The sequence below is a fragment of the Carassius carassius genome, chromosome 12 (genome assembly GCF_963082965.1).
Source record: "Carassius carassius chromosome 12, fCarCar2.1, whole genome shotgun sequence".
In the NCBI taxonomy this organism is placed as follows: Eukaryota; Metazoa; Chordata; class Actinopteri; order Cypriniformes; family Cyprinidae; genus Carassius; species Carassius carassius.
Window position 1 is genome coordinate 7,532,843 of NC_081766.1, and position 19,136 is coordinate 7,551,978.

A 19,136-nucleotide genomic window follows, 5' to 3' on the forward strand; every position below is an offset into this window, starting at 1 on the left:
TGAAGACATTGATTAGCAAACTCAGGTGTGTTTGATTAAGGTTAGAGCTAAACTCTGCAGGAAAGTGGATCTCACGAGCCAGATTTGAGGATCGCTGGTCTAGATGATGAGCTGCAGTGCATGAAATCAGTTGTCTTGCATGTGCAGTCTTTGCCACTTTATGAGTTTATAATTGTTATTTACAACCAGTGACTATATAAAATTGATTTATTAAAAGGTAAGATGTTTGAAAAGTTTCTATTATGTAACAGTAGCATATACATAGAAGACTATTCACTGTAGTGCATCAAACCCTGAATCAAACTGCAGTTTATAGCTGTGAAAAAATGAAAGAAAAACACCCAAGCAAAAAAACAGACAGTCTCTATTCACTCAGTTCATTCCTCCCTCTTCATGTTGTCCCCTGGTTTTTTGGTTCTGTATTTAAAAGTGATTTGATTAACAGGTGGCATGACTCCTAGACCAGCACGGCTTTTGTCTAGCATTGCCTCCTGCTGGTTCTTCGACAACTGCATTTCACACATGAGCAGTGTCACACACACAAACTGCTTCAGCTCATTCATTGCGAAAAAACGCCCTGGACACTGTGTGGCTCCGGAGCCGAAAGGCATAAGATAGTACCGGACCTTCTGACCACATTTATAAAAATCTGTTTTTTCTTTCCCATCTTCCACAAATCGGTCAAATCGGAAGCGCTACAAGAAATCAAACACACAAGACATCTCAATAAATGCGTTTTCTAAAAAGAAAATAGTATGTTGATTAATTAACTAGGTGGATCTAGGGCAGTGATTCTCAAGTTTTTTGACTTCAAGTCCCCCATTGTCTATTGCAATATTCATAGACTGTGACTTCTTGTCATTTATGATTTATTGGATCAGTAATAAATTGTAATTTATTCCTGTGATGACGATGCTGAATTTTCAGCAGTCATTGCTCCAGTCTTCCATGATCCTTCAGGAATCATTACAATATGCTGATTTGGTTCTCAGTTATTAATAATAATTCATATTATTAGTATATTTTTGTTGCTCAGTATTTTTGTGGAAGTCCTAAAATAAATTTCGCCCAGCATTCTCCCATGAAAGGAAAATTCTTAAGAACAAAATTTATTTAAAAACAGAAATGTTGTAACATAAGTCTTAACTTTTGATAGATTTAATACATCCTGCTGAATAAAACTATTTGTTCTTTCTTTTAAATCATACTCTCCCTAAACTTTTAAAGTGGTAATTTATTGCAGAAAAAATTGTCTTCAGCATTGATGATAATTGCTGAAGCCCCCGGTTGAGAATCACTGACCTAAGCAGCTGTAAATGCGTGTTACCTGAGGCTGATCATATATTTCAGGATCAAGGTGTGTGCTTTCTGGGTAAAGAGCAACAATGTCATCTTTTCTCAAGTTGATTGAATGCTGGTCACCCAGGCACAAACAGAAATCTTCCTGAACCACACGGATGTTCATTGATACAGAGGAGAGACGCAAACTCTCATTTATTGAACTCTCTGTGGAGAGAAAAACAGTCTGAATCATTGTAAACTGACATAGTCACTCTGAAGCTATAAGCACTATTTAGACAATAATTGATATGTTTGATGGGTTACTATGTAAGAATATGCATGTTACCCAGGTTAACCATCTGTTCTAGCTGTTGTCGTGTGATTGTGATGTCCTCTTCAAAGATCAACTTCATGTTCTTCTCTCCAACCACACTGATAATCTCTGTTCTCACTGCCTCAAGGGCTTCTGGGCAGGAGATGAGGTGGTAAAGACACCAGAAGGCTGCTGGGATGGTGTTTCCTACTGCTGCCCACATCATGGCAAAATGATGTGCTACAGACAAAAAAAGAAAAAAGAAAGCTATGTGTGTGTGTAAACCACTGGGCATTGTTCCAAACCAATATGGCACAGTCATGATGAGCCTTCACTGCTCATCTGCTCATACACATCCTTCTTCCACATTTCTTCAGACAGAAAATGATGGCAGAAAGCCCTTTAAGATGAATCAGTTTAGTCAGAAGTCAGGAGTCATTTCGGCAAAACCCTAGGGCAGGAATTTAATGAATGGGGAACAGGCATGTATGCGCAAGTCTTTCACACTTGAATGGGGAAGCACCAAAAACTCTAAAGCAGTTTGTCAAAATTATGATTCAGTAAAGCGTGTCAAATCAGCAATAATATCTGACATTAACCAGAATTTATATAAATTCTGGCAGCTACATGGAATATATATAAAAATACACACACACACACACACACACACACACACACACACACACACCACTAATATAAATATAAATATAAATAAAAAAACACTAATATAAATAATACTAAAATACCAATTGTTTGAATAAAGTTCCCATTTTACATGTTTGGGCTGTGTGATGCAATTATGAGATGAATCCATCAGATACAACACTATTCAAACTGAAAAAACGATATATTACTTTTTATTGACCAATATTATTTTAGTAATGTTTTATTCCCAATTTGCAGAACAAAACATACAACGTAACTATTAAAGTCCAATACCTGAACCAATGGCTCTAATGGACTGCAGGGATGCAAACTCATCATGGGTGGTGACAAAGAGGAGCCCCCCCCCCCTTACATTTTTTTAAACAATTCTAATAATTTAAAGCATTTATTATTGTTTTCTAACTTCTAACTCTGCCAAAATTCACTTAAAATTTTTTACTTTCATTCATGAAAGATCTGTATGTAGGTAGAAATACGAAAAATTGCAAAAACAAAAATTAGATCAGAGCTAACCTACAGTAAACACCTCTGACTGGCCATTTCTTTCATACGAGATGCCTGTGATTGGCTACAAAACTCAACGCTGAAAACATATTGTAAATAGAAACTTTTGACTTTGTAATTGAAAATAACCAGAGCACGCACACAAAAACATACAGGAGAGTTGAAAGCGAGTGACTTCGAGCGGGTACAGAATACCTATTTTGATCTTAAAAAGGTGAATTTTCACAGAAAGGTGAAGAGTATGCATCTATGGAACAGATTCATTTTATTGAATCAAAACCATACAGATTACAACTAACTGTGAGACTTAACTGTGTAGTTAGTTACTGTGGCTACTGTGTAGTTACTGACTGTTCAGAAGACAAAGTGTAGTTACATTCATACACATTCAATTTAATTTAATTAAATATTTCTAATCATTTACCCCTGGTTTCACAGACAGGGCTTAAGACTAGTCCTAGACTAAAATGTAAGTCTGAGCTGTTTCCACTGAAATAAACTTGCACTGACTGATCTTAAAAATATATAAGTGGCTTTTTAGTTTTAAGATGCACATTGGTAATGTTTTTTTGTAAGCATGTTTATAAAAATTACTTAAATGTCCTAATTGATCTATGGTCTAATCCTGGCTTAGTCTAAGCCCTGTCTGTGAAACCGGGCCTTAGTGTTTTAGGTTAACACATGGTTAAGGACTAAATTTATGCTGCCTTTATAACTACTATAAAAAGTCATTAAAATGTCTGTGTGAACGCTTCTTTTGTGAGAATTCTGGTATTTAATTAGTATTTAAATCATTTATTTTGGTGCACAAAATCGGAAGACCAGGGTTCTTCATGTCATGATGGCAAAATTTATATATTTCTACATATGGGACATTTACCATTAGAAACACACTCAACAATAATTTCAGATTTTATTTTGTGTGTGTAAGTGTGTATATGTGGGAGAGTCACCTGCTTTATCTCTCTCCTGAAGCGTGTCATACTGCTGGAACAGCTCCATTCGTTTCTGTATGAACTTGCATGGACCCCTCCATTCTTCCATTCTTTGAAGGTAGAAAAATCTTATTAGCTTCTCACGAATCTCTTTGGTTTTTCCCAGCAATGCGATGGGCACACGGGCCATTAGTAAAGGGAAAATGCCATCAAACTTCTCAAAGTCCTCTCGCAGCTGATCCAGACAAAGTTTTTCTGAATGTCCATACAGAGTGTTAAATGTGGTCCGAAACATTACGCATTTACAAAACTCATATAGTTCTGTCTCTTGCCAATCTCCATCAGACCCAGACTCTTCACTGGACAGAAAACGGCATCGCAGGACCTGCTGCAATTTTGTCATCATGCTGGACGTGAGCAGGTCGAGGTCAGGCCCCTTCAGCAGACTGTAACTCCGCTGGATGTGGTCACTCATTCCAGGGAAGAGGCCACTCTGTACTGGTGTGTAATTGAATGACCTGGATGCTGCACTGTCTGAAAACTTGTGGAAATCCAACTGTTTCCCATGTTTGATCACAGACGGGTAAAGAAAAGGATTCATTATGAATGTAATGTACCTTCCTAAAGAAATACACAAACATGATCAGGTATATATAATATTAATTTTTGCATGAGTTTAGTTTTTTTTTTTAATGACATCACTATTATTCATAATCTGATCCACAACTTGTAACTTGCCTTTGCCAAAAGTTGCTACTGACAGAAAATTCTCAAGTGGATAAAATAAAATAAAACTTAAAGAAGGGGCAGTAAGTTAGTCAACAACCACCTAGCAATTACCCACATCCTTGTTTCAACATGCAAACAAAGCGGTTTTGAATCAATAAGATCTGTGCTCCAAAATCGCAATATCTGATTCGTGAATGAATAATTATTTTGAGTTGAATCTTTTCAATAAATAATTTAAACCAGTTCACAATGCAATCTAATTCAGATACGATGCTTTTGGAAAAGGCAGGTCTAAACGATCAATTAGAATTATATAGCAACTACCTAAAAAAGTACAAAATACAACCCGAATTCCGGAAAAGTTGGGACGTTTTTTAAATTTTAATAAAATGAAAACTAAAGGAATTTCAAATCACATGAGCCAATATTTTATTCACAATAGAACATAGATAACATAGCAAATGTTTAAACTGATAAATTTTACACTTTTATCCACTTAATTAGCTCATTTAAAATTTAATGCCTGCTACAGGTCTCAAAAAAGTTGGCACGGGGGCAACAAATGGCTAAAAAAGCAAGCAGTTTTGAAAAGATTCAGCTGGGAGAACATCTAGTGATTAATTAAGTTAATTGATATCAGGTCTGTAACATGATTAGCTATAAAAGCTTTGTCGTAGAGAAGCAGAGTCTCTCAGAAGTAAAGATGGGCAGAGGCTCTCCAATCTGTGAAAGACTGCGTAAAAAAATTGTGGAAAACTTTAAAAACAATGTTCCTCAACGTCAAATTGCAAAGGCTTTGCAAATCTCATCATCTACAGTGCATAACATCATCAAAAGATTCAGAGAAACTGGAGAAATCTCTGTGCGTAAGGGACAAGGCCGGAGACCTTTATTGGATGCCCGTGGTCTTCGGGCTCTCAGACGACACTGCATCACTCATCGGCATGATTGTGTCAATGACATTACTAAATGGGCCCAGGAATACTTTCAGAAACCACTGTTGGTAAACACAATCCGCCGTGCCATCAGCAGATGCCAACTAAAGCTCTATCATGCAAAAAAGGAAGCCATATGTGAACATGGTCCAGAAGCGCCGTCGTGTCCTGTGGGCCAAGGCTCATTTAAAATGGACTATTTCAAAGTGGAATAGTGTTTTATGGTCAGACGAGTCCAAATTTGACATTCTTGTTGGAAATCACGGACGCCGTGCCCTCCGGGCTAAAGAGGAGGGAGACCTTCCAGCATGTTATCAGCGTTCAGTTCAAAAGCCAGCATCTCTGATGGTATGGGGGTGCATAAGTGCATACGGTATGGGCAGCTTGCATGTTTTGGAAGGCTCTGTGAATGCTGAAAGGTATATAAAGGTTTTAGAGCAACATATGCTTCCCTCCAAACAACGTCTATTTCAGGGAAGGCCTTGTTTATTTCAGCAGGACAATGCAAAACCACATACTCCAGCTATAACAACAGCATGGCTTCGTCGTAGAAGAGTCCGGGTGCTAACCTGGCCTGCCCACAGTCCAGATCTTTCACCTATAGAGAACATTTGGCGCATCATTAAACGAAAAATACGTCAAAGACGACCACGAACTCTTCAGCAGCTGGAAATCTATATAAGGCAAGAATGGGAACAAATTCCAACAGCAAAACTCCAGCAACTCATAGCCTCAATGCCCAGACGTCTTCAAACTGTTTTGAAAAGAAAAGGAGATGCTACAGCATGGTAAACATGCCCCGTCCCAACTATTTTGAGACCTGTAGCAGAAATCAAAATTGAAATGAGCTCATTTTGTGCTGAAATTGTAAACTTTCTCAGTTTAAACATTTGCTATGTTATCTATGTTCTATTGTGAATAAAATATTGGCTCATGTGATTTGAAAGTCTTTTAGTTTTCATATTATTTAAATTTAAAAAACGTCCCAACTTTTCCGGAATTCGGGTTGTAATAATAATATTAATAATTAAAAAGGTCTGTGTTATTTGTCAACTTTTCAAAATCGCTATTCTCGCAGTATCCTTTTTAGGATCTTTTTAATGACCATAACTATGTGAGCATGTGTTGCAAAACAACATTGCGTCTGAGAGGAGGAGCAAAAGGAAACCGGTGTGCACAAAATTTAGCAAAATATGGCAATGTTCATTTTGTTAGAAGTCAGAAGACATTCTCATTTGGAAAAATGATGTGTACAAATAAATATTGCTAAGTAAATGAATGTGCATTTTTCATATACCTGCTATAAGTACAGTAAAAACATCTCCATGCTCCTGCTGCAGTTGTGAAAGAAACTGCTGAGAGTTTTTTCTGAATTCTAGAGCTTTCCCCAGGAATGGAATCCAGCCTTTAATCAGAGGGGGCTCACCATCCTTCCTGTAAAATGCACACACAATGTTTTTTTTTACATGCTCGTTTCAACAATGTCTGAGAGACTGCCATTCTATGGCATTATAAAATACTCTCTCAGACAAACCCCAACCATATAGGTCACCTGCTCTCTTAATAATGTTCTCTGTGGTAAAGCAGTGGTATAAGTGTGCTAAACAATTCTTTGTTGCATTTACATTTATTCATTTAGCAGACGTTTTTATCCAAAGCGACTTACAAATGAGGACAGAGAAAGCAATCAAAAACAACAAAAAGAGCAATGATATATAAGTGCTAGAACGAGTCTCAGTTAGTTTAACACAGTACATGTAGCAAGGGATTTTAAATAATATAATAATTAAAAAGAAACAGATAGAATAGAAAAAGAATAGAGCAAGCTAGTGTTAGAGGTCATACATATATATATATACATACACACACACACACACACACACAATTGCATAATAAATGAAAAGAAAATAGAATACAAAAAGATTAGAAGGGTAGTTAGATTTTTTTTTTAAGAATTGAATTAGAATAGTGAGTGCTAAAGTTAGAAAGTCAAATAAAAATTTCAGTTTGTTTTAAATGCTAATACTATTTTAAATGACAAAGCCAAGACTCATTTACTGAGAATACTGTGTGATAACTTCTGTGATCTACTGCTAATGTACATCTTCCATGGCCTAATTTTCCGAGGCTAACCAGAAAAAAACGGGATGGCCCTTTGGGAATTAGTTCTTTAAACCTCCTTTTGAGATTGCAGCTTGATAACTGAATAAAGAAAACACACTGCAGCACATATAGTGAATGAACAATAAAACAATGAAGCCCATATAGTGGGTTAAATCTCTAACTCTCTGACAAAGCCTCAGCACAGAAGCAGGTAAAAAAAAAAAAAGAAAGTGAAAGAAAGTGAAAGTGAGAAAGTGACGTGACATTCAGCCATGGACCCATACTCAGAATTTGTGCTCTGCATTTAACCCATCCGAAGTGCACACACACAGAGAAGTGAACACACACACACACACACACACACTGTGAACACACACCCGGAGCAGTGGGCAGCCATTTATGCTGCGGCGCCAGGGGAGCAGTTGGGAGTTCGGTGCCTTGCTCAAGGGCACCTAAGTCGTGGTATTGAAGATGGAGAGAGCACTGTATGCACTCCCCCACCTACAATTCCTGCCGGCCCGAGACTTGAACTCACAACCTTTCGATTGCCAGTCCGATTCTCTAACCATTAGGCCACGATTAATAATAATAATAATAATTAAAAAAAAAAAAAAAAAAAAAAAGAATAAAATAAACCCTCTGACCATCTGTTAAGTACATGAACAATGAACATTGATACACTGAGCAAACAACCTTATTGAAAAGACAGGCATAGATTACCTGGAACAAAGTAAGAGAAGCAAGGTAAAAACAGAGCTACACCTCAGATATCAAATTTTCAGGTTAACTTTACACTCCTATTGTAATAGGCTACACGAAGCGTGCTTCAGATATGTTCTAATACTTGTTTCAACATGCAAACAAAGCGGTTTTGAATCACTACGCATGGTCCCTAGTTCGATCTACTTCAGATACGATGCTTTTGGGAAACGAGTAACGAGTAATGATATATTATTTATTACTTCATATTTATATGTTACATGACTGTAACAAATGGAAATGGAACCGATTAAATTATAAACATCTTTATAAATAACATATAATAAAATAATACCTATACATATGTCTTGACTGGAACTTTTTAGAGAACAACGAGGCGGCGTAAACGAGTCACTGAATCGGTTCGAACTCTTCGAAAAAAATTCTTGTCGAGCGACCCATCACTGGAAACCTTCCAGTGAAAGGTTCAGTTTCTGAGGTGAATTGAGAGTAAACAAGCTCTCAGTCCTGCGGTAAAGTGGGAATTACTCATATGAACCTAGCATACACTTAATTGCCAACGCGGCTTTGAATGGCGATTATAACGGGTACACTCTTAAAATAAGGTTCTAAAAGACGAGGGGGTTAGCAGTAATGCCATAGAACAGCGATCCACAAATTTGGCTCGCGAGATCCACTTTCCTACAGAGTTTAACTCCAGTCCTAATTTAAAAAAAATCTACCTGTGGTTTACAAACAATCCTGAAGACATTGATTAGCAAACTCAGGTGAGTTTGGTTAGGGTTATAACTAAACTCTGCAGGAAAGTGGATCTCGCGAACCAGATCCAAACATTTTTAGTAAACAGTTTATGAAAGAACCGTGTTACAGCGTGAATGACATTTTAATAATCTAGAGAACATTTCTTCTGTGGAAAGGAAAGGTTCAGTAGAAGTAAAAAGTTGTTAATGGAACCATCAATGCCTATAAATAATATTATTAGACACATAAGCACAATTAAACAAAGATTGATTTAAATAACGTATTCATTCGTATTACAACGAATAAACATCGGCTACATCATGACAACAAGCAGCAAAATAGAGTCAGAAAACTCACCGCTTGCGACTGCAGAACACGCAGAACAGCAGCACGCAGATAAAGCCCAGAAAGATCGTCAATAAACACTCCATTATTTAAGAGCCTCTGAGTGAAAAAAGAAAGAAAAAAAACTTGAAGACTGGTCCGAAAAAAGGCTCCACGATGTAGCTACTTCACGCGAAAGTTACTTTAAAATGTAAAAAATTCTTATAATCACCGCACTAATTAAACATTAGAGTCCAATGAGAGATGAGGGAATAATACAAGAACGAATGCGAGTGTCCAAGATATTCAGAAAGTCCCACCCAATGGAGATCGCTCAATGACAATTAAACATTGCTCAACATACTGGTATTACTAAACTACTTAGCCCACTCAAGCTTTTGTGACATACACGCACAGCAGAGGAGTATGGGAGACCTAACCAGAGCCACCACTGTTTATTGCCAGATTTGCACGCAGCAGCATGTTGAAGACACACCTCTTCTTGACTTAGTCCTGTTAAAAACAAACAAATAAATAGTTAGATAGATATAGTGATTCAAATATAAAAAAATGCCTACCTAATAATGAAAATATACATTGGTTATTGTTTTATATATGCTTACAAATTATTTTTTACATTTACAAAATGAAATAATTATAAGTCATCTTTTGGCCTCTGTGTTTGCTGAGGCCCAGGGGAAATTCTGCTAGTGCCTAATTGGAAACAGAAGGATTCTCTTTGTACAAAATATCTTTCTTTCTTCCCACAGTCTGTTACTCAGTGTGTGTGTGGGTGTACGTATGTATGCCTGCCAGCAGTGCTCCACACATAAAGCTCCCTCTTTTGGCCTGTTCTGTGGTACTTTTTCAGTGCTGCCAGTAAAGAAACACTCAGAAGACTCACAACTCAGAAGACTGTTTTTGGCAGCTGTGGCCTAATGGTTAGAGAGTTGGACTTGTAACCTGAAGGTTGCAGGTTCGAGTCTTGGTGCTGGCAGGAGTTGTAGGTGGGAGGGAGTGAATGAACCGTGCTCTCTTCCACCCTCAATACCCATGGCTGAAGTGCCCTTGGGCAAGGCACTGAACCCCCAGGTAAAATAATGTAAACAACATAACATTATCAGCCTTACACAATCACAGGAGAAATACATGGCATGAATTATTTTAAGTTATTCATATTTTCTTCCCCAATCTACAACCATTATATTAATCTGGAACTCAAACCCTGTGATATGGGATTATTATTGGAAGAGTCTCGATACCATTTACGTTAAGGATCAAACAGTCTCACACCTATTCCTGAATCTATCCAGAATCCAGCACAGAGAGGCTGAGTGAATGTGGTGTGGACAGAGGGTCAGGGAACTACAGGGAGTGCAGTCATCTCATTACATTACTGTGCCAGAAGTTGCATTTGTCAATAAAGCACATTAAAGACCAGGAATGATTATTAGCTTCAATTCTACTTGCAGCACAATCTCCCTTCCTTCCAGTGCTCTTATATGACACTGATATACTCAACCATCTATATCTGGTCCATCCAACCTCCCAGTAACAGCATCCACACCCACTCTCTCTGCACAACACCTGAAGGTAAGCATTAAATCTTTCTGGATGATCAGGATATGGCTGGTTTATCTGAGTTTCGGTGAACAGTCTGTTCCCTTCAGACAGATAAAAGTGTTTTTATGTGTGTGTTTGGGTCCAGTGGAAATCGCTGGAAATCTGATGGGCAAAGAATATAAAATCAATAATCTGAATCATCTGAATTTTAATTAATAATACAACATGCTAGCTGAAATTCATAGTTTCATGTTTTTTTAAGCTGTAGTTCTAGTGCAACTTAACAGTCAGTCACTATCAAAACCTAGATCTAAATCTAGATTCGAATACTTATTTGATTCATCAGTGTACATGTGTTCTTCACAGTGTTTAAATGTACAGCTTGTTTCTGTGCGTGTGTATGTGTGTGTGTGTGTGTGTGTGGACTCATCTTGTCACATTGTCTTACATTGTAGGAACTCCTTCCTGCTCTCATATTCATAAGTGGGAATGATCTGCATGTATCTCACTAAAGAAACCAACAGACATCCTTGGTGAAAACATTTAAACAATTCCATGTTCATTTTATTTCATTTTAAACTGATTGATATTTGACTATGAATTTCAGAAAGCATGCGTGTCCATTTTTTCCTCTAGCAGATATCTTTATTTTCTTCCTATCTACAGAAATGCTCTAGGTTCTCTCTTAGATCAGACACAGATTTTCCAATATCATCAAAAGAGAGATGAGAACTGACAGTGATGCTGGGCAAGTCTGTAGATCCAGGAGGAACAGAGAGAGACTGAAAACTCTACACAGCCACAAAGTAACAAGAGAAACACCATCTAAAGACACAGAAACATTTGATAGAAACACAATCTCTGTAAAACATGCTCTTGTGGTTTTTGTGTTCATCTACCATACACATACACTGTTAAAAATTGCTGTAGTTTTTACAGTAAATATTTACAATAGTCTACTGTGTTTTTAATTTTACAGCATTACTGTATTTTGCCATGTAGGAGCATACATAATTGCTGTGAATTTTAGAGGTCCAATAATATACTGTGTGTTTTTTTAAGGTAGATCACTGTTATTGCATGTTCCTATGACTTCTGCAGTAAATGCTTTTTTAAGAAAAAGAAAAAAACAGTTGCAGAAGTTTTCGTCATCTTCAGTGGACATCTTGGGAGTTGGGACTTTCCATTGTTTGGTTTTTATGTTTATTTAAATTTGTATAAATTATAAAAGCAAACAACTTGAGCCATATTCCATTCCAGTTGGTGGCGATAATGCACCAATAAGCTAGGTTGCCAACCGCCAATAAACACCAAAAAAGAAGAAGCTGGGACTTTCCACGCGCTTGCGTCATCATCACCAGCACTCAATTTTCGCGCTCACCTCGTGCTCTATGGTTACCGGAGGAGGAGGATCTCTAATGAAAGCGAGTCAAGGTGTGTTACATCTACAATATGGAATCCTTTTACATCCACGTTGCAAAATGGATAATCTATATTATTTGTCTAATTTTATGATAAATTTGCTTGATGAGTCGTCACAGATTAACGATTAGCTCAGCTGTCTATATTTTCTTCACCATTAAAGTGTGGCCTGGCTGTTATTTTACTATAAAATTTTTGAAAACTGCTCGGTATAAAATTATTTTACATTGTTGTTGGTAGTAGACATGTAAGCTTTTAAACGTTTTAAGCTTTTAACTTGATTGTGTTGGTTTTATGCAGTTAAATAGTGTTTACCATCACCAGTCTGCTGCTAAAGAGCATCAGGTACAGATGTGTGATAAAACATTTAAATGCCATGAAGACATTTGTGAAGTTCAGTGTGGGACCCTAACACAGCTTTTGTCTCATTTAAAGAGCCATATTCAGTCAGGTCTGGAGATCCGGTGCCCATTTGGTTGCAACAGGACATTTAAGGTGAGATCTACATTTGCATCACATGTATCACGGACATATAAAATGTTGTGATAGATCCTGCTATGACCATGGAAACCCCAGTTTCAGATGTGTCTCAAGACTGAGAGATTAGAAGTTGCAGATCAAAATCTTTCTGAAGTTGTGGATAAATCGCTTTTTCTAAGAAATGTAACCCTCTTCTATCTGAAACTGCAAGTTAAATTGCTATTGCCTGAGTCTACCATTCAAGGCATTGTTGAAGAATTTCAAAACATCCATGACATTGGGCAGTCATATTTTCTCTAGCAAACTGAGAGAAAAGCTTGCTTTGCTTGAATTACCAGAGGAAAGGATTAATTAATATGGTTTTAAACATGGATATTTTTCTTAAACAAATGCATCGCTTCACTTCAGAAGGCCTGAGCCATATGGAGTACTTTTATGATCGATGGATGCACTTTTGGGGCTTTCAAAATCTTGCCTGTCATTCACTACAATAATAAAGCTGAGAAGAGCTAGGACATTTTTTTTTTTTTTTTTTATGTAACTAATGTAATTTACTCCTAGGATAGCATGAGTAAATCATGGTAATTTTCACTTCATTTAATTCTTTTCAGACTATCCCTTTAACATGAGCTATACAACACTTATTAATCTATGCCCTGCCCTGCCATATTCTTATTTTATTTTTTGTAGGTGAATCCATGACCCCAAGCAAGTGGATGTTGTCCGTCGAGAGGGAAGTTGTCCTGGGCCCATTTTCAGAGGCATTTGTTGAGGGCCTGGCAGCATTGTTTGCGACCTATTACAACTTAAATCTTGCTTATCAGGATGACGCTGCATGCACGCTGGAATTTATTCAGAGGTATTTCAGAGCATATAATCTTACTTAGTATTTGTTACTTGAACTTTTTTTTTTTTTAGGTTTTCAATTTAGGATAGTTTATCTAAATTAGATTTTTTTTATGGAAAAGTTTTCAAATGAACAACAAAAAATTGCTAACCACATACTGAATAGAGAATTATTTTATTCACGGCATGTTACTAAAAAGTGCAAGGTGCACCTGGATTAAAAACTTGACAAGCACAAGCAGATGCTTAAAGTTGCTTTTCTTCAGTACTTCCATTCCAGCAAACATTCACTCTTTTGTGTTGTAGACTATTTAAGAATAATCACCTGGATTCAATTAGCAAGAGTAGAATGCCAAGAGTATAGCAGTTACGTATAGCACAACTGTAGCAAATGATCTATTATAAATATGCAAATAATTCAAATGCTACAAACAATGCAAAAACCATATAGAAAATAAAAAATTATTATAATGACTAAAATAACAATGAAAGATGCTATTTTAAATCTGTATTATAATATAATCTATACATTTTGTTTATTGTAAACATGGAACGCAAAATGTTTTTACATTAATTTCTATAAAATTAAATGACCCTAACTCTTTATTGAAATTAAATGTAATTTGAATTGTCAGAGTAATTTTGTATTTTATTTTTAAGTTTATAATGTTTTTGATAATTAGATGGTGTGTGTGTTTTTTTTCCCACAGAGGACTTGTGGGCATCAACCTGGAAACTGGATCAAAAGTTACTGATGGAAAGTGAGACAAGAAAATGCATGGAATGAACCCACATGTATGCATACTGTTGTGTTAACTAATGGACTTTGAATGGCTTGTCATTTAAAGTATTCCAATAGAATTGATACCAGAGACTGACCTGATTTCCAAGTTCATACAGTATTCTTGCCTTTAAGGTAGGCACAGTTCAGACCATTTCTTTAGTTTATGACTTGAGAACAATCACTTTAGCAATGTGTGCACTGCATAGTTAATATTAAAGTGCTGCTGTTCTTCGAGGTTTTTTCCAAGGCTAAAGCCTTACAATTAATGTGCAATATCCTTTTTTTTTTTTTTCATTGTTTCTCCAAATACATTTTTGAATCGGGTTATGTTAAAGGGATAGTTCACCCAAATAGCAAAATTATGTCATTAATAACTTACCCTCATGTTGTTTCAAACCCGTAAGACCTCCGTTTATCTTTGAAACACAGTTTAAGATATTTTAGATTTAGTCCGAGAGCTCTCAGTCCCTCCATTGAAGCTGTGTGTACGGTATACTGTCCATGTCCAGAAAGGTAAGAAAAACATCATCAAAGTAGTCCATGTGACATCAGAGGGTCAGTTAGAATTTGTTGAAGCATCGAAAATACATTTTGGTTCAAAAATAGCAAAAACTACGACTTTATTCAGCATTGTCTTATCTTCAGTGTCTGTTGTGAGAGAGTTCAAAACAAAGCAGCTGGATATCCAGTTCACGAACGAATCATTCAGTTCACCAAATCGAACTGAATCGTTTTAAACAGTTCGCATCTCTAATACACATTAATCCACAAATGACTTAAGCTGTTAACTTGTTTAATGTGGCTGACACTCCCTCTGAGTTAAAACAAACCAATATCCCGGAGTAATTCATTTACTCAAACAGTACACTGACTGAACTGCTGTGAAGAGAGAACTGAAGATGAACACCGAGCCGAGCCAGATAACGAACAACAGACTGACTCGTTCACGAGTAAAGAACCGTTTCTGTCAGACGCGTCCGATTTGAGAACCAAAGGAGCTGATGATACTGCGCATGTGTGATTCAGTGTGAAGCAGACTGACACACAGAGCGCCTGAACCGAACTGATTCTTTTGATGATTGATTCTGAACTGATTCGGTGCTAGTGTTATGAGCGCGGTAAACCAAAGGCTTGAATCAAGGGCAATCATCGCAAATGAAGTCATTAGGTCGAGCGCAAAAGAACCGGTGGGAGTTTTTTTAACTGGTTTATTGAATCAAACTGTCCGAAAGAACTACTGGTGATCCGAAAACCGATGCAACCAGTTCTTGACTCGAGAACGAGTCAGTCTATTGTTCGCTATCTGGCTCGGCTCGGTGTTCATCTTCAGTTCTCTCTTCACAGCAGTTCAGTCAGTGTACTCAGTGATGGATCTACAGTTATTCGTTCGCAAACCGGATATGACAAACTGCTGTGTTTTGAACTCTCTCACAACAGACACGGAAGAGAAGACAATGCTGAATAAAGTCGTAGTTTTTGCTATTTTTGGACCAAAATGTATTTTCGATGCTTCAACAAATTCTAACTGACCCTCTGAGGTCACATGGACTACTTTGATGATGTTTTTCTTACCTTTCTGGACATGGACAGTAGACCGTACACACAGCTTCAATGGAGGGACTGAGAGCTCTCGGACTAAATCTAAAATATCTTAAACTGTGTTTCAAAGATAAACGGAGGTCTTACGGGTTTGAAACAACATGAGGGTAAGTTATTAATGACATAATTTTGCTATTTGGGTGAACTATCTTTTAAATAAAATAAATTTGTTATATAAATAAAGGCTAAAGCCTTGCATTTAATGTGCAATCTCCTTTTTTATTATTATTGTTTCACTGACTACATTTTGGAATCTGGTTATGTTAAATAGCCATTACAATAAATTTTTTGTTAATGAACCTGTTATTGTGAGTTTTATTTGACAAAAATGCTTTAACTTACAGCAAACAAATAGTGAATTGAATTCCACATCAAATGCTCTAATTTACTGTAAAATGTATAGCAGTACATGTAAGTTCATTGTTGCTCTTGTAATTTCACTTGCATTCATAAACATTTTGACTTTAATTTTAGTTACAGCTGTAAAAAATGTACAGCATATATAAGGCAGTGTGCTGTGTTTTTTACAGTACAATTGTAGTTAATGATTTACAGTACTCTTGGAAATTTTACAGTATTACTGGAAACCAAAGTTGCCAGTAAGTTACTGTAAATTTTACAGTACAATTGTAGTTAATGATTTACAGTAATCTTGGAAATTTTACAATCTTACTGGCAACCAAAGTTGCCAGTAAGTTACTGTAAATTTTACAGTCAATTTTTTACAGTGTATAACATATATACAGCACTGATCAGTGCGACAGAAAATTTACTTCAGTTTATCATGTTGAGGACAGATCATCTCTTTTAATTCTCCAACTGTATCGGTACTTTGTGTCGCTTTCCAGAGCAAGATTCTTCATGACGTTCAAAATTAAAAGATTCCAGACACAGCAAACAGAACTTGATGGCTTTATATTTTCTCCCAGTACAGACGTCACACTCCACATCTCCAGATCCAATGTAACATTGAGCAGAACGAGCAGCTTGGAGTTTTGTCATCTTGAGTTTCTCCACCACTTCAGCCAGCATGGTGTTTTTACCTAAAACAGGTCTTGGAGTGAAGGTCTGTCTGCACTGAGGGCAGCTGTAGACTCCTTTCTGATCATCCTGATCCCAGCAGTTTGTAATACAGCTCATACAGTAACTGTGTCCACAGGGTATAGTCACTGGATCCTTCAGTAGATCCAGACAGACTGAACAGCTGAACTCATCCAGAGTCAAAGAAACACTGGATTCTGCCATTTTACAGTGTGTAGATACAAATAAACAAATACATTGAACTGTTACACTCCCTGGTTTTGTGTTAAGAGAGACATGTAGGCCTGTAGGCTATTAGGTGGAAACTGTTCACAATAAAAAGGTCCACAAGTTCAGCAACTGTGAAAAATATAAAGCAATATTGAACGTCCAGATGGTGCTCTAACACTTTTTCATGTCAGTGTACAGTCATGAGCAAAAGTATTGGCAGTGACAAATTTTGTGTTTTGCAAAGTTCGCTGCTTCTGTATTTGTAGATAATTTATCCACATATTTCTATTTGGTATACTGAAAAACAATGATAAGCATATCATATGTTTTAAATGCTTTTATTGGCAAAAATGAAGTTGAAATACAGTGTTGACCCTTGTTCTTCATAACCTCATAACTGCAGTTCGCTCTGGCATGCTGGATATTAGCTTCTGGGTCAAATCCTGACTGATGGCGATGCATTCTTGCCTTATTAGTTTTTAGAGTTGATCTCAATTTGTGAGCTTCTGCTTGTCTACTCGCCTTTTGAGGACTGACCACTGGTGCAAAGTTATTTTCGCCGATGAAGCTCCCTTCTGACTGTTTGCAACATCTGGAAAATCGATTGTTCAGAGAAGAAAAGGTGAACGCTATCATGAGTCCTGTGATAAGCCAACAGTGAGCATCCTGAGACCATCCATGTGTGGGGTTGTTTTTCAACTAAGAGAGTGGGCTCTCTCATAATTCTGCCCAAAAACACTGCCATAAATAAAGAATGGTATCAAAACGTCCTGGAAAAGCGATTTCTTCTAACTATCCATGAGCAAATTGGTGATCCGTGCATTTTCCAGCATGATGGAGCACCATGTCACTAAGCAAGAGTGATAAAGAAGTGGCTCGAAGATCATTACATTGAAATTTTGGATATGTGGCCAGGCAACTCCCGGATTTCAATCCCATACCTGTCTTCTGCTGTCCAATTCTTGTACTTCAGTTTTGTATTTCAGTCTGTCCTCAAGGTTTTTTCTTGGAGAGAAGTGGCTTCTTTGCTGCCCTTCTTGACACCAGGTCATTGTCCAAAAGTCTTGGCTTCACTGTGTGTGCAGATTCTCTCACACCAACCTGCTGCCATCCCTGAGCAAGCTCTGCACTGCTGGTGACACGATTCCGTAGACTCATCAGGAGGTCCTGGCGCTTGCTGGACACAGATGTCCTGAAGACTTCTTCACACCAGTCGAGCCTCTTGATGAACTGGTAAATGGTTCTTTCAGGAGCCATTTCCTTGCATGTGAGGCCATTTTGTGAAAGTGATGATGGCTGCATGTTTTTCTTTGGAGGTAACCATTGCTAACAAGAACACAATGAAAGCGCTTCTTTCCTCCTTTTATAACAATCAGTCTGCTCTTTCAATCTAATTAGCATGATAGTGATTTTACCTGACTAGTACTCCTTCACACTTACATATGTGCTGTTGAAAAGATTAGTCAATTAATTTTAGCTGGTGATTTTGTGTCAGGATCAAAAAACACTGATTTATTTATTAATTTATATTTTTTGTGAAAAGTTCATTTTTTGGCCAATTAAGCTTTTAGCAATTAGTTAAAATGCATCTTATCACTCTACACAATAATCTAGACAATGTGAATGAAAACCACAACAGCTTAAACAGCAAACTATGCAAAAAACAAATTTGATGTCACTGCCAAAACTCGTGGTGTCTAGTGATTGGTAGGCTGCCTAGACTCGTTAAAAAAGATGATTAACAAACAAATAAATAAATAAATAACAATGTTAGTTTTCTAAATTAATATTTGTCTAGAAACCAACTGACGATCATTTAAGCAGAGGCTTTTAAATGAAACTTTTTTTAAAGACCATTAGAAACAAAATAAAAATTGAAGAGCATCTTTGTACCTGCACCTGCACAACCACCATCACACTCAACACCAGCATACCAAGGC

General features: G+C 37.0%; 2 protein-coding genes across 3 annotated transcripts; both read right to left on the reverse strand.

Annotated features, from left to right (window-relative positions):
• Window positions 1-302: 302 nt before the first annotated feature.
• On the reverse strand, window positions 303-9,674 carry LOC132154615 (cytochrome P450 7B1-like). Of its 2 annotated transcripts, none has more exons than XM_059563249.1 (6): window positions 9,285-9,674; window positions 6,661-6,797; window positions 3,718-4,320; window positions 1,628-1,834; window positions 1,328-1,506; window positions 303-695 (listed from the first exon to the last, which is right to left on the reverse strand). In XM_059563249.1, the coding sequence occupies exons 1-6, from the start codon at window positions 9,356-9,358 to the stop codon at window positions 378-380; spliced, it is 1,518 nt and encodes a 505-aa protein (XP_059419232.1). In that variant the 5' UTR covers window positions 9,359-9,674; the 3' UTR covers window positions 303-377. The 2 variants fall into 2 exon arrangements, with proteins under 2 accessions (XP_059419232.1, XP_059419233.1); XM_059563250.1 differs by lacking the exon at window positions 9,285-9,674 and adding an exon at window positions 8,624-8,870.
• A 7,078-nt stretch (window positions 9,675-16,752) lies between these two features.
• LOC132155389 (E3 ubiquitin/ISG15 ligase TRIM25-like) lies at window positions 16,753-17,203 on the reverse strand. Its single transcript, XM_059564251.1, has one exon. It carries the CDS (start codon window positions 17,188-17,190, stop codon window positions 16,753-16,755), a length of 438 nt encoding a protein of 145 aa, XP_059420234.1. The 5' UTR covers window positions 17,191-17,203.
• Window positions 17,204-19,136: the final 1,933 nt, after the last annotated feature.